This window comes from Dendrobates tinctorius, unplaced genomic scaffold, assembly GCF_039654945.1.
Source record: "Dendrobates tinctorius isolate UK_male_01 unplaced genomic scaffold, ASM3965494v1 ptg000003l, whole genome shotgun sequence".
Classification (NCBI taxonomy): domain Eukaryota; kingdom Metazoa; phylum Chordata; class Amphibia; order Anura; family Dendrobatidae; genus Dendrobates; species Dendrobates tinctorius.
The window spans coordinates 70200608-70219071 of record NW_027361671.1 but is presented as its reverse complement, the minus strand read 5'-3'; the positions used below and the strand labels follow the sequence as shown (position 1 = coordinate 70219071).

The window sequence follows — 18464 nt, the reverse complement described above, 5'->3', positions numbered from 1 at the left end:
AGCGCCGGGTTTTCATGCAAGAGACTCGCACGAGAATCTTGCGTGTCTCTCACAAGTTAGTATGAGCCCTAAATCACAAACCCATTTTTGTTCCAATAAAAAGTTATCTTTGCTATGTCTGTAATAAATGTTGCTCATCTTCCATTTTTATATTTTCACTATGCAATCAAGCAACTAATGGAAAGCAACAAGTAAATAAAAAAAATCATTCTGAGATGACTCCAGTTCTTTAACTCACTCCCCATTTTCCTGTGGCACCAGCTGAGGTTAGGGATCCAACCTTTCCGTTTTATATGTGCATTTTATAGCTGCAGTGAGATTTTCATAATGATCCAAAAACATAATAATTATAATAATAACAATTTGTACTTCTATGGCACCAACATATTCCGCAGCACTTTACAACATAGAAAGGACAGACAATAAAGACATTACAGAATAACATGTAACTCAGATACCAAGGAGTGAGGACCCTGCTCGCAAGCTTACAGGCTATGAGGAAATGGGGGGACACAAAAGTGCTTGCACTGTATGGTCCTACCATTAATATAATAGATAGGGAATTTGCATAATGCTGCGCCAGTCAGTATGAGTACAATGCATGGAGGGTGTGAACAAATGCTATGGGGGTCATGCTTTGAAAAACAATTTTGGAATGGCAAAATGGTAATAGTTACATAAGTGAGGTGAGGCGGTAGGCCAGTCTAAAGAAATGCGGGTTTAGGCCACGCTTAAAACTATGGATATTGGGAATTAATTGAATTGTCCTGGGTAGTGAATTCGAGAGAAAATATCCCTAGAAGAGCCCAGATTTTCTATTTAATGATTACTGTGGGCAAAGAAATAAGCCCCTTCCCCTTAATTATGTATACTCTTCAAGGAGTCTACTACTTATGTTCAAATAACATCTCAGAATATATTGAAATTTGAACATTAAAAGCATAAAGCTTGGATTCACATAAGTCCTGCGTTGCGTTATTGTTTCCAGCCAGCATTTAACAAAACAGGATGGAAACTTAACGCGGGGCTGGTCCTACTGTTCATATTAGTATTGTTCCCATCTGTATACTGTTACAGTTGCTGCTCCAGACAGGTTAAGGCACCGGACCGATACCGGATCACAACCTTTGATGAAACATTGGGATCCAGCCTGGACCAGTGCCTGAGAGTAAGATGGATAGCAGATGATGAGTGAACGTGCTTGGATAAGGTGTTATCTGAGCATGCTCGGGTGCTATCCGTGTGTCTTTGCCGTACTCGAAAAATATGTTCGAGTCCCCGTAGCTGCATGTCTCGTGGCTGTTCAACAGCCGCAACGTATGCAGGGATTGTCTGTTTGTTAGCAGTTCACTTACCGTGCAATTTTATTAAACAGCAACTGAAAGAACACTGCTCACACCTATTATTACCTATATAGACCCATCATATTCTACAGATATCATCATCACTGTCCCACATTGGGGCTCACTATCTAAATTCCCGATCAGTATGTCTTTGCAATGTTGGAGGTAACCAGAGGAAACCCACGCAAACACCGGGAGATCATACAAACTCCTTACAGATGTTGTCCTTTGTTGCGATTTGAACCCAGTGCTAACCACTGAGCCACCCTTGCTGCCCGCTATAATGTAAGTCACACCAGATAAGCCATCGCATGATATGTTGAAGTTTAAAGGTAGTAATATTACTAGTATTAGGTTTGTTATTATTATTTCTACTATATATTTATTTTATTATAACTATATTACATTTTTCTGGCTGTTTTCTACAAAATATTGGAGTCAGAATTAATAATAATTTGATAACATTTTGCTTGCAAAATATGAAGCAAAAAATAGAATTTATTTTGTACTGCTCATTTCCGGTATATTTAATAAAGCATAAAATATGCAAATATTCATTAACTATGTATTTTTGGCTTTTCTGCCTTATCTGGGTTGTAGTTTAGGAGAAAATAGATAGGAGAATACATACACACACATCTGTCAGTGCATGTACATGTGTATGAGAATTTTGGTTGTTTTGCTGACATTATTATATGATCCTCATATGCAGAACCATGGCTGTAATTACTTACAATAATGGCTTCTCCTGACAACTTATATGGCAAATGAAAGCACTTTTGTTCAATCCGGCTCAGGTCAATAGTGATCAAATGTCAGCATCCCTCCCAGGAGGCATGCGAGCAGTCCTGGCAAAATCTATTGCTCTTCTCAATGTACTTGTTAGTGACAGGTGTCCACACACAAAAACTGCTATAATTGGGGACTCGCTGACAATCAGAGGAAAAGGCCAACATCTAGGCACAGGAAAAGATTGTTCCCTCAGTGCTTTGGTTTTCTTTTCACATAATTCCAAATTTAATACAATAGTTGGTTCTGTGCACTATGAAGACATTAGACATTGACATGGCTACTGCATCTGCTTACTTGTATCTGCTGAGGATCCCAGCAGCCAGCAGCTAAGCGCCTTAGCACACCAGTTCTAGTGTGTTTTATACATTGATGAGTACAGCTATGTTTGACAACTATGTCAAGGGTTTTTGACCTTAGGGTCAGGATATTGAAAAATTATATCTAAGACATGTCAGAGTAATGGTACACTGCTTTATTCACTGCAAAATGGCTACAAAGTTGGTAAATATCCATTTATATAAATATTTTATATCACTTTTTTGTAAAACTAAAATATGACTAGAAGGCATTTCATTGTGTAATTGCAGGCCCCCTGCTGGACACTATAGTAATGACAGGTTTTCTGCCCTCTCATTGCATTTATTATTATATTAGCTGTAGACCTAAAAATGTGTCCACAATCCGACAAAATCCCCAATTATTTTTGTAATCATAACATTCCCCGAGAAGGGGCCACCAATTGAATTAAATTTCTTGACAACATGATCATTTGAATTATGAGGAATATCTTTCTTGTCTATTGCACCTATGCATTTTCCTGGGCCTCGTGAACTAATTACTATGATCTAGTGATTGAGAAGCATATTAAAGCAGAAAAGATCATTTTTTTCTGACTGATCCTTCAGTTTGACTCTAAAAATCAGACATATTATTCAAGATTATTGATTAATCGACGGCCGACTTCAGTATTTTTTATCTAACTTGATAGAAAGCCAATTCACATGTCCATACACCAGACCTTGGGAGATGAGAACTGGTGGAACAAGAAAAGTCTAAGTGACGACATTGTACATTATCGTGTAAGGTTTTTCGGTAATTTCTTGATCATTAGTAACGTGACCTGTCATTAGAGGTAGATTTTAGTACTGGCATTCAGATATTTGGATAGGAGTGACACAATGCTGATTTATATGGCATGATCCAATAATTTAACTGATTTTGGGAATAAAAGACTAAATAAATTACCCAATGTCAAATTCCAATGAGTGGAAACTTTCAGTGACTCCAAGGATGAACGGGCAGCTTATAGTCCAATCATTAAGCACATAAAACTCATAGTACTATCCACATCCTGTCTCCTCCATACATCTGTGACCTCGTCTTCCGGTACCTACCTGCACACAGCCTCCGATCCTCACAAGATCTCCTTCTGTACTCCCCTCTTATCTCCTCTGTCCACAATCGCATACAAGATTTCCTCCGTGCATCCACCTACTCTAGAACTCTCTACCCCAACATATCAGACGCTCGCCTACTGTGGAAACCTTCAAAAAGAACCTGAAGACCTACCTCTTCCGACAAGCCTACAGCCTGCAGTAACCACCCATCCACCAAATCACTGCAGGACCAGCTCTACCCTCACCTACTGTATCCTCACCCATCTCTGGTAGATCGTGAGCCCTCACGGGCAGGGTCCTCTCTCTCTCCTGTACCAGTCATGACTTGTATTGTTTAAGCTTACTGTACTTGTTTTTATTATGTATACCCCTTCTCACATGTAAAGCGCCATGGAATAAATGGCGCTATAATAATAAATAATAATAATACCTCAGCACTAAACATAGAAGCCATTCTGGTCTGCATATAAAAATGGAAAGGAAAAGGACTCAACCTGGGTAGATGTGAGAATAGATGTGAGAATCAAGAATCAGTATTTCAACAACATGGTGCACCCTAAGATATTTATTCCTAATACTAGGAAATGTAATGTGGAGTTAGATTCATATACTATAAAAAAGAAATAGTCCCACATCTCCATCCTTCGTCCCGGTGTAAAAACGCTAATTGGGAGTTGGCATACTTTATCCTAAAAAGATTTCAATTTTTATAGCACAAAACTTATCTTCTATGGTAGAAGATAAGTAGCTACATTCAATCAAATCACTATTGCATAAAGTAAATATAAAAATATAACAAATAAATGTAAAGTGCAGCAGAATATGCTGGCACTGTAGAAATAAGAATAATTATTATAAATAAATAATAAATTACTAAAATACATAATTTTAGGGGTACATGACAAAGAAAAACTTTGTGATGTCATTCAAAATCAAATGGCAGCTGCAATACAAAATTATTTTGGCCATTAATTAAAGTCCCATTCCTTACCAGTAATTCTGCACAAGGTGTCAAGAAATATGCAGTAGATAAATTATATCCCTTATAGCTCTGTGTCTAAGTCCTAAGATCCCAATGGTATCCAGAGGCCTGTCACTATTGAGACACAATTCAGCAAGAATACAGTACAACTTCTGAGGAGGGGAGCACTACTGTAGTTTTTTAAAGGGATCCAGATGGTGTATGGAAACCTACTACCAGCCATCGCGCCCCAAAAAAGTATGCAAATCAGATCTCCTCCAGAAAGAAGACATCTATGAGATACATTTCTATCTTCTGGAGGAAAGCTGATTTGTGAAACGTATATCTAAAAGGGTCAAGAGGGGGCGTATTACATGCTACCTTCAGCAGGTCTGCCCTTATAACCCAAGGCATGGACATGACCTATAAACACTTTAAACACATCCCTAAACTTAGACCCTTAAAACAGAAAATTTTGAAAGAGGTAGGGGATTAGTGATAATGTACTGAGGACCAACGTTGTAATGTGTGCTACATTCCTACCATGAGGATAAGTGGTGGACAGGTATTTCTTACCATGGTAACAATATTCATCTAATAAAGCAAAATGTTTAATTTATTAATTGATGAATAAAACAGTGAATGCGTTACCGACTTTTTTTACCGACTTATTTTTCTTTGGAGCGATAATCTCCTGAATTATTATCTGCGAGAAGCTCCATTGGCTCCAAGACAGGAAGTTCTACTTGAGATATGAAACTGCGAGAGATATTTTCCTCTCTGATAGATAAAGAGTAGTTAGATGTCTCATGAAAACACCAAACACGTGTAGAATATATTTTCCAGAGTGCCATCAACTCTGAGAACTCTAATAAGCCATGTAATAAATATTAACAATCGTACGGTAAAACCGACTGCATCAATTACATTTACTTTGGACTAGAAATTAGTTACCAAAGCCGGATAAGTTCTTCATCTCCCCGCTATGGGTTACTCAAGCAACGCAGGGAGCAACAGCAGCAGCATTTTTGGACAAAATCTAAAGAATCATGAAAATGTTAATGTTAAGCCTGAAGACGCTTCTTATGGTCACCAGGAGTTAATAAAAAAAAAAGACTTTTTGGTAGTCAATAATGACAGGACTCACACCGAAGATTCTGTAGCTTATTCCAGCTTATTAAGGACCAGTGTCATTGTAGTAAAGTTATCTGTTGACGTGTCAGGATGCTATTCTCCGCTTTACTGTAGCCATCTGGCATTGAGCAATAAGAGCTGTGCTATTAAATTCATATTATTTCACAAACTAAATTTTATTAAGAATTAGAAATAATTCACACTATTTAGACTGTTAGCTGATAGGACTACTACTCTCTCCCTATGTGTCATGTGATGTATGTGCTTTAGCGCTCTAATCTTACTTTTATTAATAACTGTATTGTGTTTTTTTTTCTGTTTTTTTCAATATTATACGGCATTATAAAATATAATTATACTGTAAATTAAATAAAATAATAATAATGGAGAGAACAGTGGCTCAGTGGTTAGTATGGCTGTCTGTCAGCTCTGGGGTCCTGGGTTCCAATCTGTCCATAGTAAACACCTACATGGAGTTTGTATGTTCTCTATGTGTTTGTGTAGGTTCCTACCACCCTCCAAAAACACATTCATAGGGAATTTAGACTGTGAACCATAACGAGGACAGTGGGTAATGATAGTGTAGGTAAAGCGCTACAGAATATGTTGGTGCTATATAAGCAAGCAAAATAAATAAGTCGACTCCTAACCATTGTAGAGCACAATTGCAAAACAACCTCAACAATGTGTGACTGATGGGACAAATTGATGAAGGGGATGTTATGTATCATAAAAGTCAATAAAACTTTACATATGAAAGCTGGCCTACATGTTCCACAATGACTTTTCATGGGTTGGCTTTGTAAGTCTCAGTTGCATTATTTTTATCATGCTTACTTATATAGTGCCACCATCACTGTCCCCATTGGAGCTCACAATCTAAATTCCCTATCAGTATGTCTTTGGAGTGTGCGAGGAAATCGGAGGAAACCCACGCAAACACGGGGAGAACATACAAACTCCTTTCAGATGTTGTCCTTGGTGGGATTTGAACCCAGGATCTCAGCGCTGTAGGCCACCATGCTGCCCATATACATTATCTTTTTTTGTTATTTTTATATAATTATTATTTATATAATGAATAGATTGTGGATATTGAATAATATAAGAGGTAGCTGATCCCTCCATACCAATTTTTATTTTACTCTACAAAGTTTCATATCTAAAAAGTGTAAATGCCATTTGCACTAGATAGAAATTGTAGCAGATCAAAGTAATAATTTTGGTTGTGGGATATAGCTGAGGCCTTTTGTCTGTAGACAGAGAAATTCCCACTTTTCACAATCTATGGTTGTCGGAACAGAACCTAGACATATAATATTAGCACTTATGTTATACCTGGAATTCTTATCTCCTGAGAGCTGGGCAACACAACAGCCAACAGCTCGTATATAAGACTCGAGCTTTGACTTTACTCACTGGTTTCATGGTAGATTATAGACATAAGTAACTATAAGCTGAAATAATATGTAGATTATTTTTGAGGAGCTTCATTAGGTTTCCTAGTCTGGCAGGGTGAATTATTAAGCAGCACTTTGCTCTAGCAGTGACCGGATTAAGGTTCGGTGATGCAGAAAGTAGTAGATCCCAGTGTTCTCCTACTCCTTTCATCCATACACAAAAAGAAAGCACAGAATAACAAATGTGCAAAAATTCCCTGCAGTAAAAAATATGACAATAATCAGCAAGTGCTAGTAAAAAGATGACAACAAACACAGGGTATTTAGTCGATACGTTTTTTTACAAAAAAGTGTATACCAAACCACTCCACCTCATCAAGGTAACCCTTAATGGAGCAGTCCCTATCTAATGTATTTAAAACCTGAACATATGAACAGTGTCTAAATGAACAGGATTAAGACAGGCACTTTCTAGTATGGGCACGTGGTGTAAGACAGCTCCTTATGTGCATGTCCTTTCATCAATACTAGAAATGTGATTACGATACATATATATTTGTAAATATTTACATTAATGTAGAATCCATCGTCTTGTAGCACTCAAGAGTTTTCCAACACATTTGCCTTCTCCCAGAACCTGAGAGTAAATGAGAGCATTGCTTGTCCAAGCACAATGAGCTGAATACATTAAATGTGGAACAATATGTTAACTATTTAAATGATAAATAAGATCACGATTATGAAGAGAGGATTATAATGCTCCACGTAACATCAATGGATAAACGCTAAGTACCACTTTCATAGATATTGTATTGACAGTTTTAGAAATAAATGTGAAAATGCAAATTTCAAGGTTGGATCCTCAGTTATCATTTCTATATTGAATTTCACTTGGAGTGTAAACCTCAGCTAGCTAATTAGGAGTTAAATAGTAATCCAATTGATTTAACTGCTCAAACCATCTCCTGTACTGAAACTAATACTGGCAGTGCCCAAGAAATATACTTTTTCTGTAATTATAAATATACTATAGCTGACATATATTTAAGACTGATCCTAGCAATCTAAGAAAACTGAGTTTAGGAAGATAGACATATAGATAGATAGATAGATAGATAGATAGATAGATAGATAGATAGATAGATAGATAATAGGATACATAGATAATGCTCTTATTCAATCACTTTACATAGTTTTCATTAAAAAAAAAACCTCATTGACCCACTGTACTTTCTTAAGAGTAAAATAAATGGTTATCTTGATGTTAGAATTAGAGGTGTTGTCCAGTCTCAGTAGAAAAGTCTGCAGTTATGCAGTTACTGTATGTGTGGATGCGCACACTGTCACGATTCCTCTGGCAGGCAAGTGGTCATGTTACCGCATGTATAGGATTTGCATATTTGCCGTCACGTGCCGACTAGACTCCTGCATTGTCTAATTTCTCTTCTCTTGAGAGAAGTTGGGTGAGACTTTTGGGCATTGTATTAATTCGGCATAAAGTGACTGCACGACTTTTCTTCTGAGACTGAACATCCCCTTTAAGGACCATGTATCAGTTGAGTCCTTCATGTAACAAATTTGATTTACAAGCAAAACCCTTAAAAAGACTATAAATTTATGAATATATCATTTACTACAACCTGATCTAGAGGAAAGAGTGAATGTCAGCCCAAGTCTACAGTACACCACCCTCCACACATATGTCAGCATAGGGAGGCCTATCAGCCCCCACTTTTACAAATATCGGGATACATTATGTGAATGATTGAGCAATATAGTTAATATGGTGAGCACTATGTGTGTTGTTTGTGATGACATGTGTTTATTATTATTATTATTATTATTATTATTGCAGCACCATTTACATGTTTATGTGTTTATTTCTATTCCAACTTATGACAATAATAAGGTAAATGATGGGCATAATAATGTGCTAGCACAGGGTACTAGGTTGAAAACTAACCAAGAGGGACATGAGCAAGGATCTGAGTTTCTTCCAGCTAATATGGTTTCCGTCCACACACTGATAGGGGAGCTGGTGTCCTATCACTTTGTCCCCGGGGTGAGTTTGCCTGAGATCAGATAGATTGTGAGCTCATGGGAACAGGCCGGATCTGATCCCAGGCTCAGTATAGGGATCCTGGACCATAGAAACCTTCTCTGATCTCTCCCCTCACTCACACCCAATGAGATCTGTATTTATAGACCTATAAAGTGTGTCGATATGTTTGTTTTATTTAGTCTATCCCTTCCTCTAGTAATGTAATAAGATGTGTGAATTTAACAAGGATCTATGAAGCAGCAATAAAACTTACACCTTTACTAGCTCCAACCTCACCACTCCATCCACAAAGCATGCCCCCATCCATAGTACAGGACACCTGGAGTTTAATAAGGCCCCAACTACCCCATAATCACATTCCCAAATAAATCCAGTTTTCAATTGTCACTTCATATTACAACAGGAGCATTAGTATAAATGTACAGAACATGACATGTGGGGAGGAGGTGCAGCTGCATCTGGCAGGGTCCGAATAATTCAAGTGGTCTCCATGTTTCCTAGTTTCATAGGTAGATCATCTGTCTGACAACAGAGAGCAGTAGCTAGCAGATGACTAACAGACAGCAGAGGATGTGATCCTGTGTGTATCCCACCATGCTGATAGTTAGTGGCCCCTTATATCACCATTTACACAGAAGAAGGATTGATTGGATTAGTGAATTAAATGTTTGTTGTCAGCCAGAAGAGGTTGAGAGTAGAATATTGTGTGTATGGAGGCTGCCCCCCTGGCCCTGAGAGACCCCCAGATACAGTGTACAGATGATGAATAGGAGCTGGGAGCAGGGATCGATGCTGTCTCGGTGCTGGCTCCACTCTCTCCTACAAAACTATAGGGCAATTAATTGTGCCTTGTCCCCTCATCCTTCATCTGCTGGTGGCATATATCGATGGAGATTACTGCTGATGGACCATTTTATCACCTTAAATAAACAGCCACCACCTTTTCTAACCTCAATCTAATATATGACTGCATGTCCTCCTTTATAGGAGGGGCAACAACTGCTGCTGGGCTCAGGACCCAAAACCTGTGCCCTCCACTGTGTGCCACCACCAGCAGGGCACAGGGATTTACTGGCCCACCCTAAGGAGGCAAGGGGCATAGTATAATATTAGTAACCAAAGGTAGGTGCATCAGTACAGACATATGGACTCACGGACACACGGACTCACAGGCACACCGACACACAGACTCACAGGCACACGGACTCACAGACACATGGACTCACAGACACAGGGCAGTTTCACAGTGTCTCCGGTACGTGTAGTGACAGTTTTCTCACGTACCGGAGACACTGACACACGTAGACACATTCTAATGAATGTGTCTATGCAGATGTCAGCGTGTTTTCACGGACCGTGTGTCCGTGTGCAAAACACGCTGAGGGCAGTTTCACACGTCCAGATAATTCCGGTACCGGAGCTATCCGTGTCCGTGTGTCCGTGTGCATACGTATACCATCCGTGTGACATCCGTGTGCTATCTGTATGTCCATGTGTACAGTACCAACCATGTGCTGTCCATGTGCTATCCGTATGTCCATGTGTACCAACCGTGTGCTGTCCGTATGCTGTCCGTGTCCGTGTTTTTGGAAAATTATTTTCAATGTTAACCCTTTGACGTTTAAAAACGCACACGGATCGCACGCGGACAGCACACGGACAGCATCCGTGTTCGGTACGTGTTTACACGGACCCATTAACTTGTATGCGTCCGTGTGATCCGTGCTGTTGCACAAAACGGACATGTCTGCGTGTTTTGCACACGGACACACGGTCCGTGAAAACACGCTGACATCTGCATAGACCCATTCATTAGAAGGTGTCTGTGTGTCAGTGTCTCCGGTATGTGAGAAAACTGTCATTACATGTACTGGAGATACTGACGTGTGAAACTGCCCTGACATGTCCGTTTTTGTGCAACAGCACGGATCACACGGACTCATACAAGTCAATGGGTCCGTATAAACACGTACCGCACACGGATGCTGTCTGTGTGCTGTCCGCGTGCAATCCGTGTGCGTTTTTAAAACTCAAAGGGTTAACACTGAAAATAATTTTTCAAAAACACGGACACACGGACAGCACACAGATGGTACACACGGACATAGGCCTCTTTCACACATCAGTATTTTTGATCAGTATTTCATCAGTATTTGTATGCCAAAACCAGGAGTTTCTCCAAAACAAAGAACAGACATCAGTCTTTCAATTATATTTTTTTTCTTGGTAAGTTCCATTCCTGGCTTTGGCATAGAAACACTGATGCAAAATACTGACCAAATACTGACGTGTGAATGAGCCTATATGGATAGCGCATGGATGTCACACAGATGGCATACGTATGCGCACGGACACTGATAGCTCCGGTACCGGAATTATCTGGAGTGTGAAACTGCCCTCACAGACACACGGACTCACAGACACACGGACTCACAGACACACGGACTCACAGACACACAGTCCTGGTAGGGATCAGACTGCATGTGCTCCGTGATGGGAGGAAATAGCTGCGGAAAGTTCATCTATCACTTAGTAGAAGCTCTATATTTATGATTTCTTCGTTTGATGCTATTAGATATTGTCTAAAGATTTCACATAGGAGATAACAGAGACAATAGCTGATGGAGTGTAATAGTGTAAGGTAGGCAGCGGCCGAGCATCGTGGGGCCGGGACTTTCCACAGACACCGTCAGTGCCCGACTCACTAGGAAAGCAACTAAAAAGTCCAATTACCAACTCAGCTCCACAAAGCCTGGGCTATCCATATGTGAGCTCTAGCTGGATACTGGACTTTCTGACCAATATATATATATATACACATGTATATAGCGATATCTATATAGATATATATATATAGATACATAGATATATACCTATATATATAGATATGTACATGTGCATATATACATACAAATAGAAATGTATCATATGCACAAACATACATTTAAGCACACGTATACATGTATACATTCATATACAAACACACATATATATAGACACACACACATATATATACATTTATACACACGTATTTATATATGTATGTACTGTGCACAAGTTTATATATATATATATACACACATACACATCTGTATATATATATTCATTCGTAGTAATCTGAAATCACAGTGTACAGCTAGGGCTCATGTATTGATAGTCCTCGATTATACGCCACAAGAGAGTATATATTAATACATACATAATACTTTTATTTCATTAAATGCAGTGTATTTAGTACATTTATTTCTTCTGACTTTATAAATCCGGCTAAGATTAATATCGGTCAGTAAAGAGCCGAGGCCAGTTCGTGGTTGATCAGAATGAAGCTAAAATGTTAATAATTTAAATATAATTATAGTAAAGATAAAAATATATATACTAAATACTGTTACCATTATTCTCACCATTTATAGAATTAATGCTCCGTTCTATAGTCAGCGCCTCAGGCTGAATTCTTCAAACTAGTGCTGGAAACATTTTATTTGGTATTTCTAAATTAATGGTATTGAAAAATCGGGAAAGCACGTTCATAAATCACTATACATTACCACTACTAATAATATATATTTTATGTGGACTTGAATTCGTTGTATAAAATCATCATATTTCTTGTCATCACTCATGTCCTGTAGGAACACAGTCATGAATATACATGCTTGCATTAGTGTAGTAATAATAATAACTAATAGATAGCTAGATAGATCATCTGTACATTAGTTGTAGAGCGCTCCTGTGTTTTTCCTTCCAGGTGACATACACAATGGTGCTCGGATTGTCATTGGGAGCCACTACAGCTCTATGTTCGTTCACACCAACGGAGAAACTGAAGATTTTACATCATTTCTTTACATTAGTAATTTCTCTGTGTTAGTAATGTCTGCAAATTATGCAAATTAATGGGAAGTTTTATAATTATTAACATTTCTAGAAATTTCTGCTAAAAACAATTCATGTACCTGTGTATGCAGTCTGCATTTGTATGTTTTATATATATATATATATATATACAGATATCTATAGTAAATTTCCCATTTGTGGAGAACTTTCTTGCAGATGATGTAGGTGGTCACTGCGGGGTCTCAGGGCTGCTTTCATCAGTTATTACTCAGACCCTCCTTGGGGCAGATGCCCCCCAATATCATAATGTATCGCAGCTGTTCGGTACACTGCTATCAGCGCCGTGATCTACTGTGTGCAGGTGACAGTAGGAATCCACGCGTGATAGAAACACAGGCGGAAAATATCCTGTGCACAGTGTTATTGGTGTGATGAGTGACAGGCACAGATAGTTCCTGGGGGGACGCTGGTGGAGGGGCACTGTGTGTACAAGTGATGGGTGATAGAAAAAGGTACACTTAATTGTTAGGGGTCGCTGATGGAGGGGCACTGTGTGTATAATGTTTTTTGTAGGTACTAGTAGAGGTCCATATAGTTATTGGGGTCACTGGTGGAATGGCACTGTGTATAGCAGGAGGGGCGCTGTGTATACACATAATGGGTGATAGTAAAGGTGCAAATAGTTGTTAGGGGGTCGCTGATGGAGTGTTACTGTGTGTATAATCTTTTATTGTATGTACTATTATTTGGTAGAACATTCCTGCTCATAGAGCGGTACACGGAGGTTAGTATCAGTGAGTACATACGGTTATTGGGGTCACTGGTGCAGGGGCACTGTGTATACATGTGATTGGTGATAGTGTGGGTACATATAGTTCTTGCTGGAGGGGCACTGTGTATACATGTGATTGGTGATAGTGTGGGTACATATAGTTCTTGCTGGAGGGGCACTGTGTATACATGTGATTGGTGATAGTGTGGGTACATATAGTTCTTGCTGGAGGGGCACTGTGTATACATGTGATTGGTGATAGTGTGGGTACATATAGTTCTTGCTGGAGGGGCACTGTGTATGCATGTGATTGGTGATAGTATGGGTCCATATAGTTCTTGCTGGAGGGGCACTATGTATGCATGTGATTGGTGATAGTATGGGTACATATAGTTCTTGCTGGAGGGGCACTATGTATGCATGTGATTGGTGATAGTATGGGTCCATATAGTTCTTGCTGGAGGGGCACTGTGTATACATGTGATTGGTGATAGTATGGGTCCATATAGTTCTTGCTGGAGGGGCACTATGTATGCATGTGATTGGTGATAGTATGGGTACATATAGTTCTTGCTGGAGGGGCACTGTGTATACATATGATCGGTGATAGTATGGGTCCATATAGTTCTTGCTGGAGGGGCACTGTGTATACATGTGATTGGTGATAGTATGGGTCCATATAGTTCTTGCTGGAGGGGCACTGTGTATACATGTGATTGGTGATAGTGTGGGTACATATAGTTCTTGCTGGAGGGGCACTGTGTATACATGTGATTGGTGATAGTGTGGGTACATATAGTTCTTGCTGGAGGGGCACTGTGTATGCATGTGATTGGTGATAGTATGGGTCCATATAGTTCTTGCTGGAGGGGCACTATGTATGCATGTGATTGGTGATAGTATGGGTACATATAGTTCTTGCTGGAGGGGCACTATGTATGCATGTGATTGGTGATAGTATGGGTCCATATAGTTCTTGCTGGAGGGGCACTGTGTATACATGTGATTGGTGATAGTATGGGTCCATATAGTTCTTGCTGGAGGGGCACTATGTATGCATGTGATTGGTGATAGTATGGGTACATATAGTTCTTGCTGGAGGGGCACTGTGTATACATATGATCGGTGATAGTATGGGTCCATATAGTTCTTGCTGGAGGGGCACTGTGTATACATGTGATTGGTGATAGTATGGGTCCATATAGTTCTTGCTGGAGGGGCACTGTGTATACATGTGATTGGTGATAGTGTGGGTACATATAGTTCTTGCTGGAGGGGCACTGTGTATGCATGTGATTGGTGATAGTAAGGGTACATATAGTTCTTGCTGGAGGGGCACTGTGTATGCATGTGATTGGTGATAGTATGGGTACATATAGTTCTTGCTGGAGGGGCACTGTGTATACATATGATCGGTGATAGTATGGGTCCATATAGTTCTTGCTGGAGGGGCACTGTGTATACATGTGATTGGTGATAGTATGGGTCCATATAGTTCTTGCTGGAGGGGCACTGTGTATACATGTGATTGGTGATAGTGTGGGTACATATAGTTCTTGCTGGAGGGGCACTGTGTATGCATGTGATTGGTAATAGTATGGGTACATATAGTTCTTGCTGGAGGGGCACTGTGTATACATATGATTGGTGATAGTATGGGTCCATATAGTTCTTGCTGGAGGGGCACTGTGTATACATGTGATTGATGATAGTATGGGTCCATATAGTTCTTGCTGGAGGGGCACTGTGTATACATGTGATTGATGATAGTATGGGTCCATATAGTTCTTGCTGGAGGGGCACTGTGTATACATGTGATTGGTGATAGTATGGGTACATATAGTTCTTGCTGGAGGGGCACTGTGTATGCATGTGATTGGTGATAGTATGGGTACATATAGTTCTTGCTGGAGGGGCACTGTGTATACATATGATTGGTGATAGTATGGGTCCATATAGTTCTTGCTGGAGGGGCACTGTGTATACATGTGATTGATGATAGTATGGGTCCATATAGTTCTTGCTGGAGGGGCACTGTGTATACATGTGATTGATGATAGTATGGGTCCATATAGTTCTTGCTGGAGGGGCACTGTGTATACATGTGATTGGTGATAGTATGGGTACATATAGTTCTTGCTGGAGGGGCACTGTGTATACATGTGATTGGTGATAGTATGGGTACATATAGTTCTTGCTGGAGGGGCACTGTGTATACATGTGATTGGTGATAGTATGGGTCCATATAGTTCTTGCTGGAGGGGCACTGTGTATACATGTGATTGGTGATAGTATGGGTACATATAGTTCTTGCTGGAGGGGCACTGTGTATACATGTGATTGATGATAGTATGGGTACATATAGTTCTTGCTGGAGGGGCACTGTGTATACATATGATTGGTGATAGAGGTACAAATAGTTGCTGGGTGTCGCTGATGGAGGGGCATTGTGTGTACATGTCACGGGTGATAGTAGAGGTACATTTAGTTGTTAGGGGGTCGCTGATGAAGTGTTACTGTGTGTATAATCTTTTATTGTAGGCACTAGTAGATTTATTTGGTAGAACATTCCTGCGCATAGAGCGGTACACGGAGGTTATTCTCAGGAGTACATACGGTTATTGGGGTCACTGGTGGGGTTGCTGAGTGGAATGATCTCCATCCTCTGTTGCCCATACAGGTAGTAGTCCAGTTCCTCGGGGGTGCACTGCAAGCGACTGGGTGATGTCCCCTCCTGGCAGCTGGAAGCCACCAGGTCCTTTCTTTGTGGTCCAGGCGCTTCCATGCTTGGAGCAGCTCCCATAATAGTTATTGGGGTGATCCCGGCCAGTGATGCAGGGGCAGAGGGTGCAGGTGTAGAAGAAGCTGAAGAAATGGAGGACAGGGAGGCCGGGCGCAGGCGAAGGCTGTCGGCAGCTGCAGGAGGCTCAGAGAGCGGGACATGGCTCAGGACTCCAGCCTTCAGATGGTGGGTCTGGGGGAAAAGCTGCTGCCAGTGCTGGAGGTACACAGGGTCCACCTTCAGGAAGGCAGAGCCTTCCCCGGGCTTCAGCATGGCCACCACCTGGAGACAACACAGGGGTCACTGCCGGCTCCACACACACAGCTGCCTCTGCACACACACACACATGTACACACACACACACACACACACACCTATACACACACACAGCTGCCTCTGCACACACACACATGTACACACACACACACACACACACACACCTATACACACACACATACACATATACACACACAGCTGCCTCTGCACACACACACATGTACACACACACACACACACACCCCTATACACACACACACACACACACCTATACACACACACCTATACACACACACACACCTATACACACACACACACACCTATACACACACACACCTATACACACACACACACACACACCTATACACACACACACACACCTATACACACACACACACACACACACACCTATACACACACACCTATACACACACACACACACCTATACACACACACACACACCTATACACACACACACCTATACACACACACACACACACCTATACACACACACACACCTATACACACACACCTATACACACACACCTATACACACACACACCTATACACACACACACACACCTATACACACACACACCTATACACACACACACACACACACCTATACACACACACACACACCTATACACACACACACACACACACCTATACACACACACCTATACACACACACACACACACACCTATACACACACACCTATACACACACACCTATACACACACACACACACACACACCTATACACACACACTTATCTGCAGCCATGGGTGTATTATATACTGTCTCCTGTAATTACGGCTGCCTAGTATATACTTTCTCCTGTATATGCATTGGATATGCTTTTCTTTGCATGCACTCATGCACATACTATATATAGACACATTTCTCCCCACATATACTAAGTATTCCATATATTCCCCTCAGTATATACATGTATGCCTTGCACACATTTCCCCTGCATGTCCTCACAGTATAGGTGTGTATATATATATTGCACATGTTGCTCTCCAGGTACATGCACATCCCACATGTGCCCATGCAGTTCTTGTTCCCAATGACATGCACACGACCACATGCAGGCATCAGGCATTCTGGGGCACTGTAGGTAGCTGTCAGTGCTGGATCACTGCTGAGCAGACGGACCGGGCACCTACCTGGGAATGTTCCCTCCAAGCCACGTCTCCGAGGAGGGCGAACAGGTCCAGCTCTGAGCCGGGGAGATCCAGAGCGAGCTGTGGGCTGTGTGAGCGCTGCGCAGGCTCTGAGCTCTGAGCACTGCTGGCCGCTGAGCTGCTCTCTGGCACACTCCTGCTGCACACGTGTCTGCACACACTGGGGGACACATTAACCCTTCCCTGTCACTCCTCCACCACGCTCTGCTGCAGCTCCTGCATGCAAAGTGAGAGCTGCACAGCGCCGACGACCTGCCTGATCTGGACAGCTGATGTTATGGAAAGTGGGACTTGCCACATATAGTCTGAACAACTCTTCTCCACCTCTTACCAGTCTATCCACCTGCCCGGTCCATCCACCTGCCCGGTCTGCCCAATAATTGTCATGACTGATTCTAACGGTATCATTATGTAGGCGATTTTAATAAAACAATCCAATTACTTATACAATATTTTATGTTTGATTTTATATATATATATATATATATATATATATATATATATACCGATAATAT

At 40.8% G+C, this 18464-nt stretch overlaps 1 protein-coding gene across 1 annotated transcript in view; it reads right to left on the bottom strand.

Annotated features, from left to right (window-relative positions):
* Positions 1-18034, bottom strand: part of PRDM6 (PR/SET domain 6) — a 174929-nt gene extending 156895 nt beyond the window's left edge. The window contains exons 1-2 of the mRNA XM_073577025.1: positions 17932-18034; positions 16315-16762 (exon numbers count right to left, since the gene is read on the bottom strand). Coding sequence (XP_073433126.1) covers positions 16315-16753 — 439 coding nt within the window. The 5' untranslated portion in view covers positions 16754-16762; positions 17932-18034. The remainder of the gene's footprint in view (positions 1-16314; positions 16763-17931) is intronic.
* Positions 18035-18464: the final 430 nt, after the last annotated feature.